Here is a 26,584-nt window from a genome sequence, read left to right on the forward strand (position 1 = left end):
CAGTGTGAGTTTCCCTGTTTGGACAAGTACAGTCGGCAGAAAAAAGTTTACAGAATGTGTGACAGTGTTGTAGAAATGAGCTAAAGATGGCCAGTGCAAACTGCCCCTACGTGGTGTGTTTCTAAACTGCAGGCTATTTCTAAATGGCCTGTGCCAAACTCCAGTTTTCCAATCCAATCATTTCAAAAACAGCCCAAAGATTTTTTTTTTTTTTTGAGACAGAGTCTTGCTCTGTTGCCCAGGCTAGATTGCAGTTGCACGATCTCTGCTCACTGCCACCTCTGCCTCCCGGGTTCAAGCGATTATCCTGCCTCAGCCTCCTGAGTATCTGGGACTACAGGCGCCTGCCACCATGCCTGGCTAATTTTTTTGTATTTTTAGTAGATATGGGGTTTCACCATGTTAGCCAGGATGGTCTCGATCTCCTGACCTCATGATCTGCCCACCTTGGCCTCCCAAAGTGCTGGGATTACAGGCGTGAGCCCCTGCGCCCAGCCCGAAAGAAGATTTTTAGCCATTCAGAGAATGCTTGCTTTTCATATCACAGGAAACCTCACCCACATCTGTTAGCAGTAGGTAAGATAAGCCCCAGGAGATGAAAATTGCAAACCACTCCTGCCCTCTGGATATCTCAGACCCAGATTAAGCTGTTGTCTGGCTACCCCTAGACAGAGAATGCCTTTCTCCAATGTTCCTTTACCTTAGGAGTTCCCTTGTTCTCCGCCTTTTCTGAGTAGCAGCCCCAACATCTTTCATTCTAGACAGTCTCCTGCTGTGAGGGACTCCTTTGGGCAAATCTGTCAAAGCTTCACCCAACAACAGTCATGTGTGCTACTGCCACCCTATGGATATCTCTTTCTGTTTGATCAGAACCTCAATTTTTCAAACTCTCTATAAACAGGACCACACTATCCACCCCACGAACACTGACTCCAGCATAATGGACACAATTCCACCTCCGAGGCTGTCTTCTCAAGTCATACAAATAATACAGTTGCCTTCAATTTTATGGACTGCAAACTAACAGCATCTGGCAAGTGAGATGCAATAAACCCCACCCGTATGAGTCCTTCCTCATTCAACTGATCATGGTCCAGATTAGAGAAATACAGAGGCCGCTCCACAATTGAATCAAATAGAAGCTGTTCTTCTACCTTTTTATCTGTGTCCAGCATGGAGCGACCAGCTTCGTCTGCTGTTGTGAAGCCTCTGTGTACTCTATTTAAACCTTCAGGAGAGAGGGGTTCCTCTTTAGAATTAAGAATATTATTCTCTAAGTTTAATAATATAGGGTAATTTCAAGGCCTTTAGTATAGGGTAATTTCAGAGCCTTTTTATGACTGAAACAATTTTTTACAAGGTTTTACATTTTCAGATATGTAATGACAAGAGATTATGAGATAAAACAACCAATCCCAATTGTAAACTTTTTAAAGCTCTGTCATTAATTTTCAAAGGAAACAGCAGTACTCTCTGAAATTCAGCACCTTAAAGAATACTTTGTAAAACTAAGATTTTGAAGAATTGACTAATAGTAAAAGCAAGCCTGACAGATTTATTACTGTTATTCGTTTTCCCACAATGCAAGTTTCTATATAGGATAGTGGGTGGAACTGATTATTCAGTTAACACCTTTCAGACTAATCCGTTTATACCAGTGATAAGATGTACCTTAATGTTCTCTTTTAGATTGTGTCTTTACTTTTATTTTTCTTTTCAGAATCTGATGTTTCTGACTCTTTTAACTATTATGATGAATTAGGAGTTTGACATTTCCAAGGCTAAGAACCATATTTGACCTGCTCAGCATCACAAGAAAAAAGAAGTCAATGCCAGGCACCGTGGCTCACTCCTGTAATCCCAGGACTTTCAGAGGCCAAGGCAGGTGGATCGCTTGAGGCCAGGAGTTCGAGACAAGCCTGGCCGACATGTGGAAACCTCGTCTCTACTAAAAATACAGAAATTAGTTGGGCATGGTGGAGAATGCCTGTAGTCCCATCTACTCCAAAGACATGAGAACTGCTTGAACCCAGGAGGCAGAGGTTGCTGTGAGCAGAGATTGCACCACTACACTCCAGCCTGAGTAACAGACAGAGACTCTGTCTCAAGAAAAAAAAAAGTGAAACACATAAGACTTACAAAAAGTAATGAAAGAATAGAATAAATAAAAATTTAAATAGTGAAATATGATACATTTATTCTAATCCTACTTCCACACTACAATTTGATGTTCTCAATTTAGGTTACTGCCATGACGTTCAACATTTTAAGGTCAATATCATTTTTACTCAATTTTTTTCACCAACTTTGTTAAAACATCATATGCCAGTGCATTTCCCGGAAGATAATCAGGACAAGCTTTGTGTGCAAAACACCTAGAGCTCTGTTTTGCTTTTCTGGGTGTGTGTTCTTTACCAAGTAAATCAGACGTTGTATTAAATCACTGAAGATTACATAGCACTAGAAACTATTCTTTTAATTGCTCCCAGGATTTTTGTTGTTTTTTTCAGGACAGTGGCAGTCTCTGTGAAGTGATTTGATGTACGCACCGTTATTCAGGAGCAGCTAAATTCAATGTTAAGCACATCACTGACAAATGAAGAATACTCAAGTTGTTTTCCTATTGTAATGATGAGTTGTGTGGTAGATTCATATGCCTGACCTGTGATCATCTTTCAATAAAAACCTAGGAAAATGTCGTCCATAGTACTGCTGACCCTGAGACTTAAAACCAGGGATCCAGTTCTTGCTCTTCCTACACAGAGAATCTCATTTTGAACTGTGGTCTCATGGCTGTGGCTGTGCCACATACAGGCCAGGGGGAGACATGGGTTCACACTCAGAGTTGACAAGAATTTGGAAGCCCTGACATCCTATTAAACGTTACTTGCCCAAGATCGAAACTTTCAAATTCAGGTCCTTCTTCCTCCTCTATGATGAATTAGGTTTTATTAGTTTCCTCCAAGGGACACTTTATATCACATTGCTCACAGAGAAGACATATCTACCCCCTTCACCCCCCACCCAATGGCTCTTTCCACACCACTGCACCCACCAGGTGATTTGCCTATTGTCCCCTAGGGAGGACCTTCCCTTGTGAGCCTGAGATAAAAGCTCAGCTCTAACCTTGCCTTGACTGATCAGGACTCCTCAGTTCATCTTCTCACCATGAGGCTCCCTGCTCAGCTCCTGGGGCTGCTAATGCTCTGGATCCCTGGTAAGGATGGAAGGAGATGAGGGAGGAGGAGGGAGTGGGAGGCTGAGCTCTGGTGGCCCCACTGATTCCCATGTTTATTCTAACCATGTGTTAAAGGAATATGGCCTATGCTCCAGGGAGAGGAATTCATGTTTTGCCCTGATGATGATTTGAAAACTCCTAAAAGCAGTGCTCTGAATAATATCTTGAGAAATGAAAGAACTCTTGTGCCTATTTAATAAAGGGTTCATTTAAAAAGTTTGTTTTTATGATACGAATACAAATTTGTAAAAATAAAAGATTAGCCATAAATCAATATCATAAGGCAAATCTCAAAAGTTGTTCATTATGCTTTCACATAACCTTGCACTTCTCTCTCATAATTTCAGGATCCAGTGCGGATATTGTGATGACCCAGACTCCACTCTCTCTGTCCGTCACCCCTGGACAGCCGGCCTCCATCTCCTGCAAGTCTAGTCAGAGCCTCCTGCATAGTGATGGAAACACCTATTTGTATTGGTACCTGCAGAAGCCAGGCCAGTCTCCACAGCTCCTGATTTACAGGGTTTCCAACAGAGCCTCTGGGGTCCCAGACAGGTTCAGTGGCAGTGGATCAGGCACTGATTTCACACTGAAAATCAGCCAGGTGGAGGCTGAGGATGTTGGGGTTTATTACTGCATGCAAGGTATACAGCTTCCTCCCACAGTGGTACAGACCAATACAGAAACCTCCCTGCTGGGGTGTCCCAGCTGCTCACTTGCACTGCTTGTCTGGGGAGTAGCTCAGCAGGGACTCTGAGTCTGCAGAAGAGGAGGCTGTTGGAGAACTCAGGGGCAGGGCTTGCTGTTGAGGACTCTGGCCCATGAGAGTCTCAGCAGCACCTCAGTCCCATATGGTCAAAGCTTTATCAGTTGCCAGGCTCATCCTTACCCTGCCTGTCTTGCCCACATTTGCCGAGTACATTCAATCAGCATAACAGCCAGAACATAGATGCAGTTTAGTGACAACACAAGTGGAATACGTGTGGCAAATGACCAGCTTGGGGTTTATTTTACACAAATTAATACTTGGTGATAATATTTGGAATTATTGCGAAATTGGTATTTTCCCACTTTCCTTACTTTCTATTTCACTTTACTACTCACACTAAACTGCACTTTCCAGTGTCATGTTGGAGAACGTGTTCTATACAAGCTGTCCTCAGGGGGAGTATGGATAAGAATAATTAGAAAAAAAATGTTTGATTTCTGACTATTCTTAGACTTTGTAAATCCATGGCAGATATAAGATCTTAATGCCAAAAGATTTTGATTTGCCTCAATTACGTTTTTCCCAGTGAAGAGGGAGTTCTTGCAACTCCAAAAGTGAGCTTCAGAAATAAGCAGCACTGGCTGGGTACAGTGGCTCACGCCTGTCATCCCAGCACTTTGGGAGGCCGAGGTGGATGGATCACCTGAGGTCAGGAGTTCAAGACCAGCCTGACCAACATGGTGAAACCCGGTCTCTACTGAAAATACAAAATTAGCCAGGGCGTGGTGGCACACACCTGTAATCCCAGCTAGTTGGGAGGCCGATGCAGGAAAATCACCTGAACCTGGGAGGTGGAGGTTGCAGTGAACTGGAGATAATGCCACTGCACTCCAGCCTGGGCTACAAGGCGAAACTCTGTCAAAAAAAAAAAAAAAAAAAAAAAAAAAAGCAGCATAAACTGAAAGATGAAAAACACAGAGTTTACTAAATATGCCACAGGAAAAATGCAGAATTATATGAGCGGTTTTTTTTTTCCCTCAACCAAATTCTAATTGTAAAAGTATTTATTCTAAGTACTATTTTAGGGATGATAAATTTAGTACTATGTCATCATAATAAAAGGTTTCAAATGTTACAAAAATGTATTATTTACTTATGATATCATCATTACCAGAAAATGAATCTGGATCATATGTTTTAGTTGTAAAAACAGAGAAAATTATTATTTCAATAGATTCCATGTAAAATAGTGTTCTAGTGTTATAATATTCTATCAAGTTCAATGATGAGCTATGTCAGTTACATATTACAATATTGTGTGATAGACACAAAATGATTGAAGCAACAGAACAAGAAGCTCCTGCTTCAGATTTAAGGTTTAAAGTATATTTGAGATGATTTTCTACTCTAAGATAATGGATTTCATGGCAAGTGCAATTAAAATTCCGAAGCGCCATTTCTGTTGGGTTTAGTAGACATTGCAATATTTATATAGAAATCAAGCAGACTGAAACTGTGAAAATAAGAAACATAAGACACTTAATACACTGTTTTAAATGCTAATTAATTCATCATGGAGCTTAAAAGTTATTACAGAATGCAGGGAGAGAAGACAAGCGTAAGTAGCAAGGGCAGGAACTAACCACTGTCATCATCATCTTTGGCCATCAAGTGATTGACAGCACCTAGTGACCTAAGATTCTGCTTTGATGTGAGACAGGGGAAAAGGCCCAAACCACTCAAGGTGGTTGGACACCTTTAAAAACCAAACAAACATACAGCCTACATGGTGCTGATACCCTCAAGGGGCGATACTCTCAAGTCAAAATGCTGAAAAATAAATGATTCCAAATACGGAAAGGGATACAAAGAGAATCAGAGCATAATCAAATGTATTACAAAGAAGCTTCAAAATATGGTGGACTGAATGTGACAAGGTTTCTCTGTCTGTGCCATGGCAGTGTAGAGGCAGGCAGGTGGCCTTGGTGGTGTCGGTGGCTCTGCTCCATGAGGTCACTCAGGTGGGCAGGAACCACGACCACCCTCAGCGCACAGCCTTCCTCCTTCCTCACAGTCTCTGCCCCCACGGCCATCCTCAGCAGCATGAGGTGGAGCAGAGTGAAGGGAAAGCTGTTTTCTTCTAAAGGCCAAAGAAAACTCCAGTTTTCCACCAGGGATAAATGTTCTTTTGTGTAAAGCACAGGTTTGTGAAATTTTTCACCAAGTGAATCTTGTGAAAAACTCACACTTTTTGTTGTTTTTAATCTGAAAATGTATTTACACGATTCCTGGAAATAATTTTTTTGAATATGTGATTATATTGTGGCAGTCTACCTGAAGTTGTCATTTACCATTGAGAATTACTGCTAAAAAGTCATTTGATAAAAAAAGACTCATCTGTGACAGACAGTCCTCCTTTGGAAGGACTCTGTCTTTTTATCCCTTTATACCCATTTTAAGCCCTTCGATGGCCTTTGGGTTTTTCTTAAACAATCAATGTATTAAGTTTAATTCATTATTTATGTTTAATAATTAATTTTCAATGTGCACATGTACCCTAAAACTTAAAGTATAATAATAAAAAAAAGAAAAAAAAATTAATTTTCACTAGCACAAAGTCAAAAATCCTGAACGTTGCTATGTCAAAGAACTGCCTCTAGATGGCAAACAAACCCCACAATAAACCAAAGAGATTGCCATGATCTAAAAATATTACTTGCATTGTAAGGGTGATGATGTCTGCTTATCAACATGGAGCCCCTAAGGCTGAAATGGGGTCTCATGTGTGACCTGGAGCACCCAGGAGGAGCTTCCAGTGTGCTGTGTTGTGGGGAAACCCCTCTTTGCTCTGTGATCTGAGAATGCAAGCCTGGCCCTAATCCCCTTATGCAGCTGTAGGAGATGATTGAGGTAATTGAGGCTAAATGAGGTCAAAAGGATGGGACCATGATCCAATAGAATTAATGTTCTTATAAGAATAGAAACCAGAGAGCTCTCCTTTTCTCTCTCTCTCCTCCCTCTTGCCCCTAACTCAACTTTCTACCCATGGTGGCTATCTCCAAACCAGGAAGAAGGTCCTTACAAGAAAGTGAACCTTGTTGGATTTTGATCTTGCAATTTCTAGCCACCAGAAATATAAAAATTAATTTCTGCAGTTTAAGTTGTCCAGCCATATCCATTTTGGTGTGGGAGTCCCAGTGGACTACTACACCATCCTTGCCAGCTCCAAGCAGAATCGGCCTCCGGAGGCTCCCCATGGACATGGGCACCCAGCTTTGTTCCTGTTCCTCCTGCTGTTCTGATTCTCTAGTGAGGAAGGAAGATGCAGGCTTCATCCTATTTGTCTGCATTTTCTACTAGAATGTCTCCTTGAAGATGAAGTGGTTAGCCTGTTTTACTTTCTGATCAGAACTTCATCAAACTGAATGAACTACTTGTTTGGTATTAATACTTGGGGATGTTCATGTTTGTTCCCGACATAGATGCCAGTGGGTATGTTGTGTGCACTCCATCTCTTACCCCTTTTCCTATGTCCCCAGAGAGAAGGCCACTGTCATCTGTAGGGCCGGCCAGAGTGTTAAGAGCTTTCTATTTTAGCTTGGCTCCAGCAGAAAACAGGCCCAGCTCTGAGCTCCTGTTGGCTCCTGGTTCTCTGTGGATGCAACACCTGCCCGGGTCAGGGTTCAACTGCCTGGACAGATATCACTCTGGCCATCAGCAGTGAAGCTGATCAAGGAACCCCATTGTGAACAGGGTTCCAGCAGCTGTGTGAGTCGTGAAAGCTGGGCCGATAGATCCCACATGGCTCCAGTCAGAGGGGAGGCTGCCAATAGGCTGTGGAGGGCTTTCATCCTGTGACCACACAGCCACTGACCTCATGTGCTGCTCTGTCTGACAGGATCCCCTATGGGAAGGACCTGCCCACAGGAAGCTCTGGGCACCAAATGTTCCTCCACCGCCTGTCTCCCTGGCACCTGCTGCTCTGTGTTCCTCAGACCCGCTCTGGTCACTCAAAGTTCTCAGCAATGAGCAGGTCAGTGCTCAGCCCTGCAGGGACATGGAGGTAGAGCCTGAGTTTCCTCACTCTCGGGCTCTGCAGTGGGGAAGGAGCCATGGAGTGGTGCACCCATTGCTGGTTTTAAATGTTCCTGCTCAATTTATCACAATTTAAAGTCATGCATTATAACAACAAAGTTATATTTATTTCTGTATAAATACATATATTATATTGATTTATAATATAGATGCAAAATTTAAGAAGATACTTACTTTCAGAATAAAAAAGTGAATAAAATATCACACATCAGGATTGATATGCCCACCAAGGCTTTGACTTGTCTTGGTGCATGATTGAATTAGGATCTAATAGAAGGAGGCAGAGAAGAAGGTTAGAAATGGACTGTTATTCCTTAGGTTCTCCTAAGGGGGTGGAGGCCAAATAATTCACGGGTTGTCAGAAAATACCCCAGGGCTCTTTCTCAGTTGCCTGGTAACAAACTGGCTGAAGTTTGGTGCTTCTTTTCCCTGGAAAGAGGTGCTATGATTTTCCATAGCTTCCAGGTTGACAGGAGCTGAATGCCTGGCATATCCAGGCCTTCCTCAAAAAGCTGGTTCCTGAGCTCAGAGTGCTTGGGGCCTGCACATAATATTCCTTCCCTGTGCTGATGGATAGCTCTAGGCTAGGAGAAGCCAGGGGAGAAGGAGAGGCTGGTGTGGGGCTAGAGAAGTGAACATTTCTCTCTGCTTATTGTTTTGTATTTTTAGTATATTTTCCATTCAAAGTGTTATACACATAGTATGTGCACAATGTTTATTTTATGTAAATATCATCCTGTGAAATATGTCATTATGCTCATTGTTTTTCTACTGAGATGTATGAGTTAAAATATTTCAGTGTTGATAAGGGTGAAACTTGTCTATTACTTCTCATTGCTGCCTGATGATCCAGTCAAGATGTCAACTACATTTAACCTATGTTCCTGGTAATAGATACCCAGGTTGTCTCTAACTCCTCATCTTTAGAAATAATGATACAAAAGCCTTGTGGATATCTCCTTAGTTGGCTTCTAAGAGGTGTGTGTGTTTTGGATTGCGGGGGTTATTTGGAAAATTACATGGAGCAAAACTGATGGTTCGTAAGAAAATATTTAGTTGACTTGAGCAGTGCCAGAATTTTCTTTGGAAGGCTTACATTGACAGATGTTAAAGCTGGAAACTTTTAAATCAAATCGTACCTCTCTTACTCTCAGGAAGAGACAGCTTTAATAACAAAATTGCACAAAGATCAAAAGGTTAGCATCCTGCTTTAGAAATCTTTAATCTCCTTCTTCAGGTGAATGAAGCTTTCCTGCAGAGCAAAACAAATTATCTCACATTTAACAATGGAAGAATATGTGACATATTTAAAGGCCCCTTCAGCTGCAAGAACCTCGGGAGGGCAGAACAACAGCAGAAAGGAGGATGCAGTGGGCTCTGAGCCACATCTTGCCAGAGGAAAGGCTCAATGAAAGCTCATCTTGATTCTTTCTGCCGGTGTGCAGATGCCTAACAAATACAGGTAGCAGAACAGCCAGAAAATTCAGGCCGCTTTGTAGCAAAACAAGTTGAATACACATGCACACATTTAACCAAAATTGGATTGATTTCACTTGCATAATTGTCAGTGTGGAGCCTAGAGACAGTGCACAGACTCCTGTGAGCAGGACAGTCACCGGGGCCCTGCACAGTGTGAAGGCCCCAAACACAAACCTTCCAAAAAGGCTCAGCCTCTCAGTGTGGCAGGAGCAGCTGTGGCGCCCAGAGGATGCATCCACACCAAACTCAGGTGGAGGTGGCTGGAGAGCCTTTGAGTTAAGGAGGCCATGAGGCCTCAGTAAGGGGCACAGGCTCTTCTTCTGTGTGAATGGGGGCCAGGGCTTTTATAGATTTTGAATAAGGCTATTTTAAGATCCCAAGGAAGAATAAAAGACCAAACTAAATAACTTCTGTTGATTTCCAAAATTAACAAAAGTATTCTTTCAACCATTTAATTCCATACCAAGTTACCACAAATCCAAAATTCAGAACATGAAAGAGCCACAGGCTGAATGAATTATTCAGTGGCCATTCTTAGTCTTAAATAATAACACAAGCTCTGCACTAGCAGGTGGAAATGGTGAATTGCCTCTAATGTGGTAGCAGTAGCATAGTAATAAACTTCACTTTTGGAATCAGGGATACGTGAGACTGGGTAATTTATAAAGGAAAGGTGTTCAATTGGCTTACAGTTCTGCAGGCTGTGCACACATGGTGTGGGCATCTGCTTGGCTTCTGGGGAGGCCTGAGGGAGGTTTTACTTATGACAGAAGGTGAAGCAGGAGCAGGCATATCCCATGGTTTAAGTGGGAACAAGGCAGGTGGGGAGTGGCGTGAGGTACCACATGTGTTTAAACAACCAGATCTCACAAAGTACTCATCATCATGACAGTACTAAACCATGAGGGATGCACCCCCATGACTCCCAAACCTCCCACCAGGCCCCATCTTCAACATTGCGAATTATATTTCAACATGAGATTTGAGTGGGATAAATATCCAAACCATGTCAACATCTATCTTGGCTTTTCTTGGCCGAGAGAGAATAATACAAAGTTTAAGTGCTCCTTGAAGGACAATTGGCCTCACCTTTTAGTACTTTTAGAAATGTACATGTTAGCTCTTCTAAAATTACCCTTATGCCAACCAAAAAATGAAATATTAGTAGTAAATGACAATTAAATAGAATAGAATAAAATAAATAATTTTGTTTTCCCTGGAACAGTCGTCTGATGAAATCACAAAGTTTACAAATAGCTGGAGGCTAGGATGACTTGTTAGTTACTTATTTAGGCAGATCTTACACATGTTTCCTATTCTTGCTTTGGAAACTAGTGAACTCCAAAACTCAAAGATTATTTGATTCTTGCATAGGATGGAATATAGCAGCCCTAGAAGAAATTTAAACCCAATTATGGGAATTTATATTAAACAACTTACTGGGGAGCTCGACTGCACCACAATTATCTAAGACAAAAGAAAAAGAAGAAACCTGCTGAATAACTTGTTGAATTAAAGGAAATATTTACTGTGAAATTATATTCTTGAGTATGCTTCCAAAAAAGAGCAAGCTTTTATAGCTGGCATGTGGTTTTGAGATTTAATAAAGGTAATTTGCTTGGAATAGAAATTAATTCTTAATAGTGGTCAGAATAGCAGCTCAACAATGTAAAAACCTTATAAACACCCAGGGAAGCTGTGGTTTTTTGGAGACCTTATTTCAGGGACAGAGTTCCCTTTCTTTAAGGGTCAGAACTGAGAAGGAATCTTAGAAGGAATAGAGAATGTAAAGGACACAGAATGCTTAGGGATGCCACAAAATCACTGCCTCACTTTGTGCAGTCTGATGGGGGTGAGATGGGCCCCACAGAAAGATGAACATGCAGGGAGGAAAAGCATCCCTGGAAGCACAGGACTCCACTAGCTAATCTCATAGCTCAGTGTATACTTCATATCATTTTTTTCTGTTTTTTTTCTAATAAAGAGGACAATCAATTGAAACATTTGGAAACAGGCTTAGATTAGGCTGATCAAGAACAGGGTCTGAAGATTCAGAAAGGTCAAATATGTAAATATCCCTGTGTCTCCCAGTGTTTAGAGAGATTCTCAGAAGCAGAAGATACCTATCCACAGAGCCCTCATTCCCTGTGTTCTCTGTGTACCTGGATATTTATCCATGAATCTGTGCTCCAGTTGGTCACAATTTTCAGTCAATGAGATAATGCAGACAACTTCAATCTCACGTGCCCTGGAATCCAGAAATCCAGCGCAGAGGACCTGCAGCTTCACAAAGTGAAGCTCCCTCTGTGGGTGGCTTGGTCTCGGTTCTCACCAAGGACAAACTTTCAACTTTAATAAAAAATTTAAAAACCTCCACTGAGGTCCAGGTGGGGAAAAGACTGCAGCGTGTCTTCAGTCTCATCCATAGCAGTGTGGATTTTGTCTATCTGCACTAATATAGTCTTTAGAACAAAGTCTACAAAATGTGCAACAACGATGTATAAGTGAGCCAAAAGTGTCTTGTGTGAACTGCCCATATGTTGTTTGTTTCCAAATTGCAGGCTTATTTCTCTATGGCCTGTGCCAAACTCAAACTTGATAATCCAATCATTTCAAAAACAGCCCCCCAAAGCAGATTTTTTGCCATGTAAAGAATGCTTACCTTATGTATCTCGGAGAACCTTGCTCACATCTGCTAGAAATAGGTAAGCCCCAGGTTATGAAAACCCCAGACTAATAATTCCCTCTGGTTCTCTCTGACCTAGAGACTCCCCACTGTGCTGCTGTATTGGGAAAAGCTGAGTGTTGGGAGAAGCTGAGGCAGGGCTTGCATGTCTGACATAATGTAAAACAGTCTTGGAACATGTCTGGGGTCCAGGGTCTAAAACCCATTGTGGCGTTTGGAACACCAAGCTCTGTGCTATAAAGGGTGGAAGGCTACCCTGACACACCGTAATCTAAGCCCGGGGCATAAAATCCCTCTTGGCTTGGATAGAATCCAGGGTTCATGGCTCTGGAATGTGTCTAGACTTGCTGGCTCCTTGCTCCTTGCTCTCCCAGGATCGATTGTATCTTGAGTTAAAGGAACCTGCTCTCCATTATCTCAAGTAGCACAGCAAATGCTAAACCATCACAGCTATAAATCTTGTGTTTAATGCAACGCCCCCTTTTGACCTCCACATTCTCACCACCTGTTTCTTTGTTGGATAACCAATAAATAGCACTGGGCTCCCAGAGCTCGGGGCCTTCACAGCCTCCATGATCACAATGGCCCCCTGGTCCCACTTTACTTCTCAAACTGTCTTTTCTCAATCCTTTGACTCCACCAGACTTGGTCATCCCCATGACCTGGTGTTGGGTCTCATCACCCCAACACTGCTGTGTGACAACACCTAGACACATAAGCCCCTTATACAGCAAATTTCTTCCTCCTCCCCTTCTGAATAACAACCTTGGCCCCTTGGCCTATAGACAGACTCCTGCTCTCAGGAACTACCGGCAAACCTGTCAAAGCTTCACCCAATAAAAGTTGTGTGTGCTACTGCTACCCTGTGGACATCTCTTTGTCTTTGCCCAGGCTCCAAAGTCCTCAAATGATCTACAAACAACAGGATCACACTCTCCATCCAACCCCACAAACACTGACTTCCAAGGACACAAACACTTCCATTTCCATGATTATCTTCCCATGTCATACAAGTAATACACTTACTTCCAATTTTATGGGCTCCGATCTCATAGCATCGGGCAAAGGAGACACAATTACAGTAAGATCCACCTGTATCAGTCCTTCCTCATTCAGATGACCGTGGTTCAGATTAGAGACACACAGAGGCCTGCTTCCCACCTGGATCAAATGGAGACTGTTCTTACGCCTTCTTACCTGTGTCCACTGTGGAGCCACCAGCTTCGTCCATTGTTATCAAAGCCTTGGCATAATGTGTTAATGTTTGGGAGACAGAGATTTCTATTTGGAATTAGAAATATTATTATTTAAGTACATAGATAGTATAGGGTAGTTTCAAAGCTTTTTTTCGCACCAAATAATTTTTATAAGATTTCACATTTTCCGAATACGTAAGGGCAACAGGTTCTGAAGTAAATTACCAAATACAATGGCAGACTCCTTAAAGCTTTGTTGTTAATTTTCATAGGGAATAGCAATACTCTCTGAAATTCAAAAATATTAAAGAATATTTTGTAAAAATAACATATTCTTGAATTGGCTTGCAAAAGAAAGCACGACAGATTTTTTATCATTTGTCATTTTCTCTCAATTCAAGCATCCATATTAGATAGTAGATAGAACTGATCCTTCATTTAACATACTTTCAGAGTAATCCTTTAAAACCAGACATAATGCATTCAATAGTGTTCTTTTTTGTTAGTATGTTAGGTTTAGTTTGCATTTATTATTTTTTCTTTCCACCTACCAATATTTCTGACTCCTTTCACTAGCATGATTAATTAAGAGTCTGAAATTTTCAAGACTAAGAACCTGCATTGAATTGGTCAACATCATGGGATAAAAAAGTTAAATACATAAAACTTACAAAATTAAATAAAAGAAAATAATAAATATTTTAAAGACTGAAATATAAGACTTTTATTGTACTCCTACCTCCTCATGATAATTTGTGGTCATCAACTCAGAATATTAACATGGAGTTTGACATTTAAGATCATTTTCACTCAATTACTTTTTCCAATCTTGTTAAAAAGTCTTATTTTGGTAGATTTCCCAGAAGATATGCAGACCAAGCTTTCTTGTGGGATCATACTTAGAACTGCATTTGTTTGTGTTTTTTACCAAGTAAGCATGACTTTGGGTTAAATTACCCGAGATTACATAGTACTGCAATCTATTACGTCGGCTCTCCCCAGATGTTTTCTCTCCAGGACAGTGAGTGTCCTTGTGAAGGGATCTGATGTAGGCACAGTCTTTCAAGAGCTGTTCAACTCAATCTTGAGCATATCATTGACAAACAAATAGTTGGATTGTTTCCCTGTTTTCATGATCAGCTGTGTGGTAGATTGACACTTCTGAGCCGTGATCATCTTTACATGAAAGCTCAGGAAAATGCCAGTCATGGGTAATGGTGACCCTGAGACAGTAAAGCTGTGGATCCAGTTTGTGTTCTTCTTACACAGAGAATTTCCACTCGAATTGTGAACTCATGGCTGTGGCTGCACCACTTACAGGCCCAGGGGACACTCAGGTCTCACTTGGAGTTGACAAGAAACTGGAAGTCCTGATAGGACCTCATTGCACATGATGAGGAAGACTGTGGGAAGAGCTTTTGTTAACACCATTCAGAAAAACATAGTGCAAAGTTAGTTTTTGTTCATTCTATATAATTATCCTAGAAAAGTCTTCCCTTAATAAATCCTTCTGGTTAATCTGGCATATGTGAGATGATTATGATGGGATATATACCAGATTGAACAATTGGTCACCAGGAATTTTATATTCACTGCCTGAGGAATAAATTGTTTCCCACTTTCCTCTTACCTGCACTGGGCTCTTGAATCTAAATATAGAGACCCACATTATTTTCCCTATGAGGCCCTTGGACAGAGCACTCTTATGGGACTCACTCACCAGGTGCCAGGGGAGGGTAGATTCCAACACTTGCTATGAACATTCTTGAACAGTTATCCTGGAAACCGCAGATACCAGACCACTCTTGAACTGGCTCAAGACTACGTTTTATTTGTAGGCTGTCTGCTCATCAGTGCTTGCAGGAAAGGGTAACGTTTCCTTTTTTAGATTAGCTGGGAGGGAGCCAAGAAGAATGGCATTCATCCATGTTCATTCTAGACATATCTCTACATTGTTAGGGTTGTTATGCTTTCCTAGAGTTGCATATCCTATACAATGGGACCTACCCAAGATCCAAACTGTCACAGTCAGATCCTTCCTCCCATTTTATATCACATTGCTCACAGGAGAGACATATCCCCTGCCCGCCTGCCCCATTGACTCTTTCCACACCACTGCATGCACCAGGGGATTTGCATATTGTCCCACAGGGAGGACCTTCCCTTGTGAGTCTGAGATAAAAGCTCAGCTCTAACCGTGCCTTGACTGATCAGGACTCTTCAGTTCACCTTCTCACAATGAGGCTCCCTGCTCAGCTTCTGGGGCTGCTAATGCTCTGGGTCTCTGGTAAGAAAAGAAGGAGATGAGGAAGGAGAATGGGGTGGGAGGGTGAGTTCTAGGGCTCCACAGCATCCCATGATCCCATGTTTAGTCTAACCCTGCGTTAGAGGAGTATAATCTGTGCTGTAGAAAGGGGAACTTGATATTTTGCTCTGTGAATAATTAGAAGCCTCATAAGAAATATGACGTCTGGTGCTCTGATTAAGATCTTCAAAATATAAAGGTCTCTTATACTTTACAAAAATTGAATTCATTTTAGAATGTGTATTTTTATGGCATAAATCAGTATTTTTAAAAATTAAGTTTAAATAAATGACATAAGATAAATTATGAAAATTGCTCTTTAGGTTGGTACATAACTTTGCAATTCATTATTTCAGGATCCAGTGGGGATATTGTGATGACTCAGTCTCCACTCTCCCTGCCCGTCACCCCTGGAGAGCCGGCCTCCATCTCCTGCAGGTCTAGTCAGAGCCTCCTGCATAGTAATAGATACAACTATTTGGATTGGTACCTGCAGAAGCCAGGGCAGTCTCCACAGCTCCTGATCTATTTGGGTTCTAATCGGGCCTCCGGGGTCCCTGACAGGTTCAGTGGCAGTGGATCAGGCACAGATTTTACACTGAAAATCAGCAGAGTGGAGGCTGAGGATGTTGGGGTTTATTACTGCATGCAAGCTCTGCAAACTCCTCCCACAGTGGTACAACCCCTAACAGAAACCTCCCTCCTGGGGTTGCCCAGTTGCTCACATGTGCTGCTTGTCTGGAGAGCAGCTCAGCAGGGTCTCTGAGTCTGCAGAAGAGGAGGCTGTTGGAGACCTCAGGGCAGAGGTTGCTGCTGAGGACTCTGGCTCATGATAGCCTCAGCTGTACTTCAGTCCCACATGTTAAGGCCCCATTAGGTGAAAAATAAGTGATTCCAAAAACTGAGATGAAATACCAAGGAGAATCAGAGTACAATTAAGGCTGTTACAAAGAAGCCTCAAAATATGGTGGACTAAATGTGACATGGTTTCTGTGTCTGTTGCCTGACAGTGCAGAGGCAGGTGGGTGGCTTTGGTGGTGTCGGTGGCTCTTCTCCATGAGGTCACTCAGATGGGTAGGAGACACAACCACCCTCAGACACAGCCTTCCTCCTTCCACAGAGTCACTTGCCCCCACGCCCATCCTCGACAGCATGAAGTGGAACGAGTAGAGAGAAAGCTGTTTTCTTCTAAAGACCAAAGAAATCTAGAGTTTCCCATCAGGGATAAATGTTCTTTTACTTTAAGCACGCATTGGAGAAATTTTCCATTGAGTGGATCTGCTGATAAACCCACTTTGTTTTATTTGTTTGTTTTGTTGTGTTGTGTTTTGAGATGGAGTCTCTCTCTGTCACCCAGGCTAGAGAGCAGTGACATGATCTCAGCTCACTGCAAACTGCCTCCTGGGTTCAAGAGATTCTCATGCCTCAGCCTCCCGAGCAGCTGGGATTACAGGCACCCACCACCATTCCAGGCTAATTTTTGTATTTTTAGTAGAGACAGGGTTTCACCATGTTGGCCAGGGTGGTGTCGAACTCCTGATCTGAAGCGATCCACCTGCCTTAGCCACCCAAAGTGCTGGGATTATAGGCGTGAGCCACTGCACCTGGCAGTTATTTGCTCTTATATGATAATGTAAATTTATTTTGGAAAATAATTTTTTGAGTATATAGTTATGTTTGTGGCTGCCTATTTGAATTTATCATTTGATAATTTCTACTAAAATGTCTTTGTTATGAAAGTCATATGACTTTAATTGTCCTCTTCTGAAAAGAATATGGTTTTTTATCCTCTCAGGCTCCTTTTAGGATATTCAGTTAATCTCATTTTTACACAATATATTAATTTTAGTTTATTATTTATGATAAATTTATTAAGTAATTTTCACTATAACAAAATTAAAAATCCCATAAATTGCTATGTCAATAACCTGTCTCTGGGTGCAAACACACTCCACAATAAACAATAAAGAACACCAAAGTCTTAGAAACACTGGGAAAATAAGAGTGATAGTGTCCCATTATCAATGGGAAATCCCTGAAGCTAGAATGGTGTCTCATGTGTGACCTGGGACATCTGGGATGAGCTGCCAGTGTGCTGAGTTGTGGGGAACCTGCTCTGTGCTCGGAGGCTGAAAGCATATCCTTTCCCTCCCTACTGCCTTACCTGTGTCCACCTGCTGTGGTCTAAATTGTGTTCCCACATTCATGTTGAAGGTCTAATCTCCAACGTGGCTGTAGGAGATAGGACCTATAAGAATATAATGGAGATTATAAGGGTGGGACCCTGATCCAACAGGATTAGTGGTTCTCATAAGATCCAGATATCTCTCTTTTTCCTCTCTCTCTAATTCCCACACTCGTATGGAAAGACCATATGAAAGCATGGTGAGAAGGTAGCATCTACAAACCAGGAAGAAGGTCTTTACCAGAAAGTGAACCCTGCTGGACCTTGATGTTGGACTTCCCAGCCATCAGAAATGTGAAAATAAATGTCTATGGTTCAAACCACCCACCCAGAGTATTTTGGTGTTGCAGTGAAAGAAGACTCATTCACTATCCCCACCCTCTCTGAGCAGGATCAGCGTCAAGAAATATCTCATGGACGTGGGGACCCAGCTTTGCTCCTATTCCTCCTGCTGTTCTGGCTCTCTCTTGAGGAAGAAGGGAGGGTTCAGGCTTCATCTTCAGTTTGCTTGCAATAAACAGGAATGTTTCCCTGGCAATCAGTTAATTAGCCTGTTTTATTTTCTGAATAGAATTTAACCAAACTGAACAAACTACATGCTTGGTATTAATATTTGGGGTGTTCATGTTTATTCCACATTTAGATGGACAGTCTCTAGCCCCTCTTCATGTGTACTAGTAGAGAGGGTCACTGTCACCTGCAGGGCCAGCCATAGTCTCAACAATGTTCTAGCCTGGCACCAGCAGAAGCCACAGCTGGCTCTGAGCTTCTGCTGGCTCCTGCTGCCTACTCTACACAATGCCTGTTGGGTCAGGGCTTGGACAGAGTTCACTTGGGCCATCAGCAGCTGAGCTGCCTTCATGGCGTCTCGTTTTGTGAACAGGATGTCAGCAGCCACATGAGCCATGATAGCTGGGCAGAGAGATCCCACATCACTCTAGTCAGAGGAGAAGCTGCCAATTGCCAAGTGGAAGGGTTTTGTCTTGTGACCCTGTGACTACACAGCCACTGAGTCACATGTGCTGCTGTGTCTGAGAAGAGCCCCCAGGGGAGGAACTGTCTACTCGGAGATCTGGGAACAAAACTTCTCTCCAATCAGGGCCCAGACCCACTGCCCATCTCCCAGCCACCTGCTGATTGCGTTCCCCACACCCCCCTTGGGTCTTGGGGGCTCTCTGTCCTGCTCAACAGGGACATGGGGAAGGTTCCTGAGCTTCCTGACCTTCAGGAAGTCAGGAGGGATCATGTTTATGGTGTGCTATTGCTGGTTTTAAATGTTCATGCTCAATTTATCAAATTTGAAATCATACCTTATACCAACAGTTATATCTATTTCTATATAAATATACATATTATATAGATGTATAATGTAGATACATATTATATACAGATACATCAATAATTTATATCCATAATATTATATCTATTTAATTTAAAAGTTTACATAGTATGTCCATATATTCATTATTTTTGTAGCATGTGTTCCTTTCATTTCTAAGCAGAACAGAGGCTCGCTGAGTAAAGTCTGTGGACATTTGTTGACTCTCCCTCTTTGGCTCCAACAGGGTCCTGGTGTCTCAGGACCAGTGAGGACAGAGCTGAGGACAGCCAGCCCCAGGAGCCCAGGCCCAGCCCTAAGGCTGTGGTCTCAGAGACTTTCATCCTGACCTCGGGCTCTGGGCTTGGTGTGGCACCTGTGGGTGTGTGAGCAGTTTCCTTCTCTGAAGCCCGTGGATAGGGCCTGTGGTTCCCCCCAGGTCCTCAGCCCCATGGTTCAGGAGAGAAGCTGCTACTGCCACAGACCAGGGCCAGTGACCGGCAGCTTGGGTAATGCAAACATTAGTCCTGGACTGAGGACCCTATGCCAAATATCGCCCCCATTTATTCCAGTACCTGAAAGTCTGTCCTGGTCTTAATTGCACAGGCCACATTTCCTTAACTAGTGAAGCCAGCAATGGCAACTGAAAAATTAGAAATTTGACTTCATTGTCATCCTCAGGGTCTGGCCCCCTCCAATCCCACCAGATAAAGAGGCCCTTGAACTTTCTCTTTCCCATGCAACTTAACTTAGACACATAGTGAAATATAAACATCGCAAAACTCTTGGCACCTACACAGCAACCATCCCCTCTCCTTGGGCGTATAAGGGACCAGCTTCGTCCTGCTGCACATGGCAAGGACAATGAACAGGAGCAGGGAGTGGGGCACATGAGCTCCACAATGAGATGTCAGAGAAGAGCAGCACTTCAGGGAAGGACTTTGATCCCTCATAAAGGCATAGAAGGTGAAGAGCTTTGTCCTGCATTTTTTTCCTGGAACAGGTATGCGTGCACATTGATACTTGGAGGCACTGCAGCCCTCCTAAGATCATGAGGCTTTGAACCCAAGACTGAAAAACTGAAGTGCAAAGAATAAATGTAGCAAAAACCTGGGTCCTTTTGCTGTCACCAAGTTGCTGCACCAACCTCAAATGTTCCAAACTTCAGAATTCTTATCTCTGCTTCAGCGATTGCTATCATTTCTTGTAATTGCTTCTAAAATTATTTTAACTTATCCAGAAAAAATATTCAAGGGAAAGAGACTGACTGGGTTCTTATTTGTGTTTATGGGAGTCTAAGACACAAAAAAACAGGAAATCATAAAAAGTGATGTCTTCTCCTAACATCTTTGTCATTCTATGCCCATGGTTAGAGAAATCCAAACCATTTTGAAGAATGTATAAATTCTGCTGTCTTCCTGTCTCCATTTCTCTTTTTATATCTTAAGCATAAAACAGCTCCTTGTTCTTCTTAATGTCTCCATCCTTCAAGATCATAGAAACAGAATCATGGTTAAGAAACTGGAAAAAACAGTTGGAGAAAACATGAAATCTAGGGATTATATGCATTTCCTCTATACTAATGTGGTGTTTGCAGGTTTCCCCTCCTTCTCAGTTGTTTTTGCTGAAGATGCCGACTGTTCCAGCCAGATTCCTGTCAGAGGTTGTGTTTGGAGGGTTTAAAAGAAAAGCTTCCAGGGGCTTAGGGCTGAATTCCAAAAAGGATAGCCGGAGAGTGGCTCTGGATTCCCAGCAAGGAGAATGCCAGATTGAGTCTTGGGAAAGGCTATGGACATACTGGATCCCAGGCAGAGACTTGTAGCAGGGAGAAAGCCTCCACAGAAAATCCCTGCTAGGGCAATATCTAGTAGAGCCATGAAAGTGAGGCAGCCTGGGAGACCACAGAATTGTAGGGCCAGCAGCATGCAACTCCAGCCTGGGAAAGATGCAGGCACAAGACTCCAACCCATGAAGGCTTCTGGGTGAAGTGAGCCCAGTAAAACCATAGAGGTGGGGCTGCCTGAGGCATTGGTAAACCAACTCCCACCCCAGATTGCCCCAGATACGAGATTTGAAGTCAAAGATTATTCTCCACCTTTAAGACTTAATGTTTTTCCTGTTGGGTTTTGGGCTTACTTGGGACCAGTTAACCCTTTCTTTTTACCTATCTCTCTTTTTTGGAATGAGAATGCTTATCTTATGCCTGCCCCACCATTGTACAGTTGTCCCTCAGTTTCCATGGAGAATTGGTTCCAGGGTCCTCCACAAATACCATAATTTGTGGACACTCAAGTCCTGAAGTCAGCTCTGAAGAACCTGCAAATACGAAAAGTATACCCTCTGCATCTGTGGATTCTGCATCTGCTGAATACTCTATTTTCAATCCATGGTTGTTGAATCTGTGGATGTAAAACCCATGGGTAGGGAGGGCTAACTGTATTTTGGAAGCATGTAACTTGATAATTCACAGGCTTATAGCTGGAATTAATTTGCCTGGGATAAATAGTGCCTCGAATCTCACCCATATGTGATTCAGATGAGGCTCTGGACTTTGGACTTTTGAGTTGATGCTGGACCAAATTGAGACTTTAGGTGCTATTGGGATAAAATGAATATTTTTCATGGGAAAAGGACATGAACTGGAGAGAGTAGGGTGGAATGCTGTGATTTGAATGTATCCTCCTCAGTTCATTTGTTAGAAATTTACTCCCCAATGCAGCCATGTTGAGAAGTGGAAACTTTAAGAGGTAATTAGGTCACTAGAGTTTTGCCCTCATGAATGGTTAATGCCATCATGATAGGGGTGAGTTTGTTATAGTGAGAGTGAGTTACTTATAAAAACAAGTTTCACCCCTTCTTGCTCTTACTCACTCTGTCTTGCCTTTCCACCATGGAGATGCAGCCAGAAGGACCTTGCCAGATAACTGCACCTTGGTATTGGACTTTCCCACCTCCAGAACTGTGAGAAATAGATTTCTAACTGAAAAGATAAATTACCCAGTTTCAAATATTGTGTTATAACAGCACAGACTAAAACAAATATGTTACTATCATTATTTATTTTCAGAGTCAACATTCCCCTATTTTGTCTAAGGGGAGCCCCATTCAAGGTAGTTCCTAATACCTTCTTCTCTTACCCCATCATTTTCTGAGCACTTCCTTAGTTTCTGACACAAGAAGTGCAGGCTCATCTTATGTTTTTTCTGCTCTAAACCTGAGATCAGATATTTTTCCAGTAATTATTCTTTTTAATAGAGATTGATATTCAATAAAACAAGATTTGAGCACTCAAGGTGTTTATTGAGACTTGTGTGTTACTGCTTCTAGGAAAAATTACCTGTCTATCTGCCTACGTTTTAATCTATATCTGTATAAAACTATCCAAAAATTAGTGAATCTACATTAATGTCTCTAATTACAATCCAAATCTACAGTTTCTCCTTTTTTATATTTGTAGCTTTTTTTCCAAACTGAGAATCTTGGCTGTAATTATTCATACCATATTTACTTAAATGATCAAACATTTTGTGTGACACCAATCTCCCACTGTCCCTGTCACCTAAACTTTCCTTGCGGACAACTTCCCTCTTATGCCTCACATACCTTCATTAGTCTTGATACTCCGTGCCAGTCCACCATGAACTTTGCATCCCTGCATAGCTGCCCTTTCCCCCCCTGGGCTCTGACATTAGCAACAGTGTCCTCCACCCTTGTGACTGTCCTGCTCATCCTCATCCAGCTGTAATGTCCTGCGTAAGTGGGAGGAGGGGTCTTGCATCCTGCACACCCAGGTAGGGATACTTGTCTCTGCTAACTATAGCTTCAACGCCCAGGTGGGCTTTCCTCTACACCCCACAACACGGGTGCACCTTCTATACTGTGTAGGCTCAGTAACCCATACAATTCCCTGGCTTTTTGTTGCATACTTTTCTTTCTGAACCTGCTTGGATCAAGTGCCCTAAACCCAGTCACTAAGAACTGTTTTCTCTTAGGAGCTGGAAGAGATTGGTGATTTGGAAATGTGCAGGTATAAGAGTAGTCACAGGGATAGAGGATGACAACTTGGTTTAGAGGACACCTCAGCTTCTGAAGGGGAATGGCTTGGATAAGAGAAATAAAAGGCATAAATAAAATTCAGGGAGCACGGGGAAATATCTAGCATGAGACTGTAGGATGGCATACAGAGCTAGAATATAGCTGAGAACTTTCAGAAGTAAAGGGAGAAAATTTATCACGTTGGCTGGCCCAGCTGAAAGAGGTAGGAAAGAACATTCAGATATGGAGGATAACAATTATGTGTCTGGAGATGGGAGATTAGCTATGCCAGATAGCCAGTGGCAGGACCCTTCCTTGCTGTGGCACTATTTTCAAGTATTAGGTTTTTTTTTTAAGTTTTTTATTTCTTTTTTAATGAGCAAATCTATCTATCTATCTATCTATCTATCTATCTATCTATCTATCTATCATGATTATACTTTAATGCATCCATTGTTGGTAGCACTGACAATTTACAGCACTGGTGGTTCCAGGGAATTGGACCAAAAAGGAAGTCTCTCTGACCTTAATAGTACTCATCTGTATCAAATGCAGGAAACTTCTAAAATTTCTTGAGTTTCTAGAGATGTTTTCCCCTAGCTGACCTTATCATAAATAGAAAGCTAGCAAGAGAAGCATGTCATGAAACATGAAGAGAGCAAAAGAACACTCCACACATAGGACAGTAGGCTGATTCTGTCCTGTAGCCTGCAGGGAGAAACACATACTCTGCAGACTTTGGACACCTGGGAGGCACTGGGCCTGTGCAGTGTTATTGAGATAAGTCATCTTTGCAGCTGTGCAGATTTGCATGTCCCACAGAGCAACGCCTACTGCCCTGAACATTTATCAATAGGCTGGTGACATCCTGTGCAGAAGTCTCTCTCAGTCCGGACACAGCATGGACATGAGGGCCCCAGCTCAGCTCCTGGGACTCCTGCTGCTCTGGCTCCCAGGTAAGGAGGGAAACAACAAAAATTTTATTCAGCCAGTGTAGCCATTAATGCCTAGCACTTCAGGAAATTCTTCTTAGAACATTACTAATCATGTGGATATGTGTTTTTATGTTCCTAATATCAGATACCAGATGTGACATCCAGATGACCCAGTCTCCATCCTCCCTGTCTGCATCTGTAGGAGACAGAGTCACCATCACTTGCCGGGCGAGTCAGGGCATTAGCAATTATTTAGCCTGGTATCAGCAGAAACCAGGGAAAGTTCCTAAGCTCCTGATCTATGCTGCATCCACTTTGCAATCAGGGGTCCCATCTCGGTTCAGTGGCAGTGGATCTGGGACAGATTTCACTCTCACCATCAGCAGCCTGCAGCCTGAAGATGTTGCAACTTATTACTGTCAAAAGTATAACAGTGCCCCTCCCACTGTGATACAAGCCCGAACATAAACCATGGAGGGAAGTAGATGTGTGAGTCTGGGCTGCCCCAGCTGCTCCTCCTGGTGCCACCGTCTGCTGACAGCAGTTCTCAGATGCAGCCAAGGTTTGAAGCTCACTGGAAAGTTTTGGTAGAAGGGGTCAGGGAGGCACATTTACATTCTATCTTTCTTTATCCTCAGCTCCATCAGCTGATATGCAAGTATCTCTCCTGACTATTATTAATAAAGGACAAAGAAAATTAAACCTAGGAGGTCTAGATTGCAGCAAAAGTCAGACTTATACAGAAAAGGAGAAGGTACTCTACATATTTTTAAAGAATTTTTTTTGATACAGGGGATTAGAGAGTCTAAATTATGAACTTTCAAAGATCAGACATAAGTACATACACATATAAGTATGTTCAGCCAACAACATATCAGATAAACATATTGCACCTATATGTATACTGTAAACATTTATGCTCTGATCCCACCTTCTTCCAACACTACCCAGATCAAGATCCACACTCTTCCCGGCATCTCACATATCTTCCCAGGTTACTTCCCTGTCAATTCCATGTTCCATCTATCATCATCCTAGGCTTCTGCTGTATTTCATATCAATATTTATTAATTTTTCCTATATTTAAGCTTTATATAATTGCAGTCATACAGTATTTACTCTTTGCTGTTTTGCTTATTTTGATCAAAATATTTTTGAGCTTCATCTGTGTTGTTTCTCTGGCAGTAATTTGTGCCTTTTTATTGAGGAACAATTTTCTATGAATATGCCAAAATACATTCATTTTTCAACTAATGATTTGTTTTTGGTTTAAGAATATTACTGGTAAAAACCTTAAGAACATTCTTGCGCTTGTCTTTTGTGGACTTACGCACTCATTTCTCTTGAGAATATTCCTAAGAATGGAAGTGTTGAGTTATAAAGTTAGCATAGATTTTGTCTTAGTAAACATTGACAATAGTTTACTGAAATGCTGAACATGTTTACATGAAACCAACCGCGTCATAAAAGTCTCAATTGCTGTCACTCTTTTTCAGTACTCAGTACTGTCAAACTTTTATTATATCTAGGGTGGAGGCCAAAGCAACCCCATCTTGGATGCTAATTTTCCATGTCTGACTTCCGATTAACCTGAGTTCTGGGACGGTCTCTAAGATTTTCAGTTTATCTATTTTATCTTATTTAAGAGCAAGTACTTAGCATAAATCCTGCCCTTAAACAACCTTGATGTAATCATTCTTTGATTGTCGTACACATCCTTTCTGAACCACTGGTCTCCTATGGTATACAAGCCCTATTTGAGAGGGGTCATGGCAAGTGATTGACCATCTTATCTGCCTACTGTCAGAGACACAGACACGGCTTCTGTTTTTAAGTCTCTATTAAATGTTTCTTTCTGAGAAACTGGATGCTCAGCCTCTTTCTTCAGCCTTTCAGCTTCCTCAGGCATTGGGGTCAAGTTTGCATAGATCTACCCTGTCATGTGCGCTCCAAGGTCAGAGTTAACCAGGCCCATGCGTGTTTATGTCTTTCCACAATGTCAGACTTTTACTGATGCTATTTCCAACACAGAAGCTGCAAGCTACATGGAGCTCCCAAGGAGCCATTCGATTGTCAGTGTTGCGGGCACACAGGCTAAAACCATTGCACAAGCCGATCAATATTGCAAACCATACATAATAGTATTCTTAATGAATACATATACATTATAAGTTAAAGTTTACACAATGCAACATTTAACACCAAAGGAAAAAAAATAGGAGAAAGAGTTATCAAATCAATCCAGGGGTAGTGAAGAAGACAAAAAGAATCCTGGTCTGGCCTGAAGGTCCCTTGGTCCTTGCAAGGAAGAGTCTCTGATGTGTCAGGGCCTTCTTAGGCAGATGAGGAGTTCTTATCACAAATGACAACAGGATGGTTGTGAATTAAGATGGCCCTTTTGAG

At 42.1% G+C, this 26,584-nt stretch overlaps 1 protein-coding gene across 4 annotated transcripts in view; it reads left to right on the forward strand.

The window, feature by feature from the left end:
* The window catches only part of LOC129143237 (immunoglobulin kappa variable 2-28), a 167,189-nt gene that overhangs the window by 120,798 nt on the left and 19,807 nt on the right, over positions 1 to 26,584 (forward strand). The window contains exons 1-2 of one of the 4 annotated variants that reach the window (XM_063789653.1): positions 15,575 to 15,690; positions 16,065 to 16,374. The exons of 2 other annotated variants lie outside the window; for them this stretch is intronic. In XM_063789653.1, the coding sequence (XP_063645723.1) occupies positions 15,642 to 15,690; positions 16,065 to 16,374 (359 nt within the window). In that variant the 5' untranslated portion in view covers positions 15,575 to 15,641. Of the gene's footprint in view, positions 1 to 15,574; positions 15,691 to 16,064; positions 16,375 to 24,048; positions 24,203 to 24,326; positions 24,622 to 26,584 lie in introns of those variants that run through there. One more of the 4 variants, XM_054678580.2, reaches the window with a different exon arrangement.

Source organism: Pan troglodytes, chromosome 12 (assembly GCF_028858775.2).
Source record: "Pan troglodytes isolate AG18354 chromosome 12, NHGRI_mPanTro3-v2.0_pri, whole genome shotgun sequence".
Lineage (NCBI taxonomy): Eukaryota > Metazoa > Chordata > Mammalia > Primates > Hominidae > Pan > Pan troglodytes.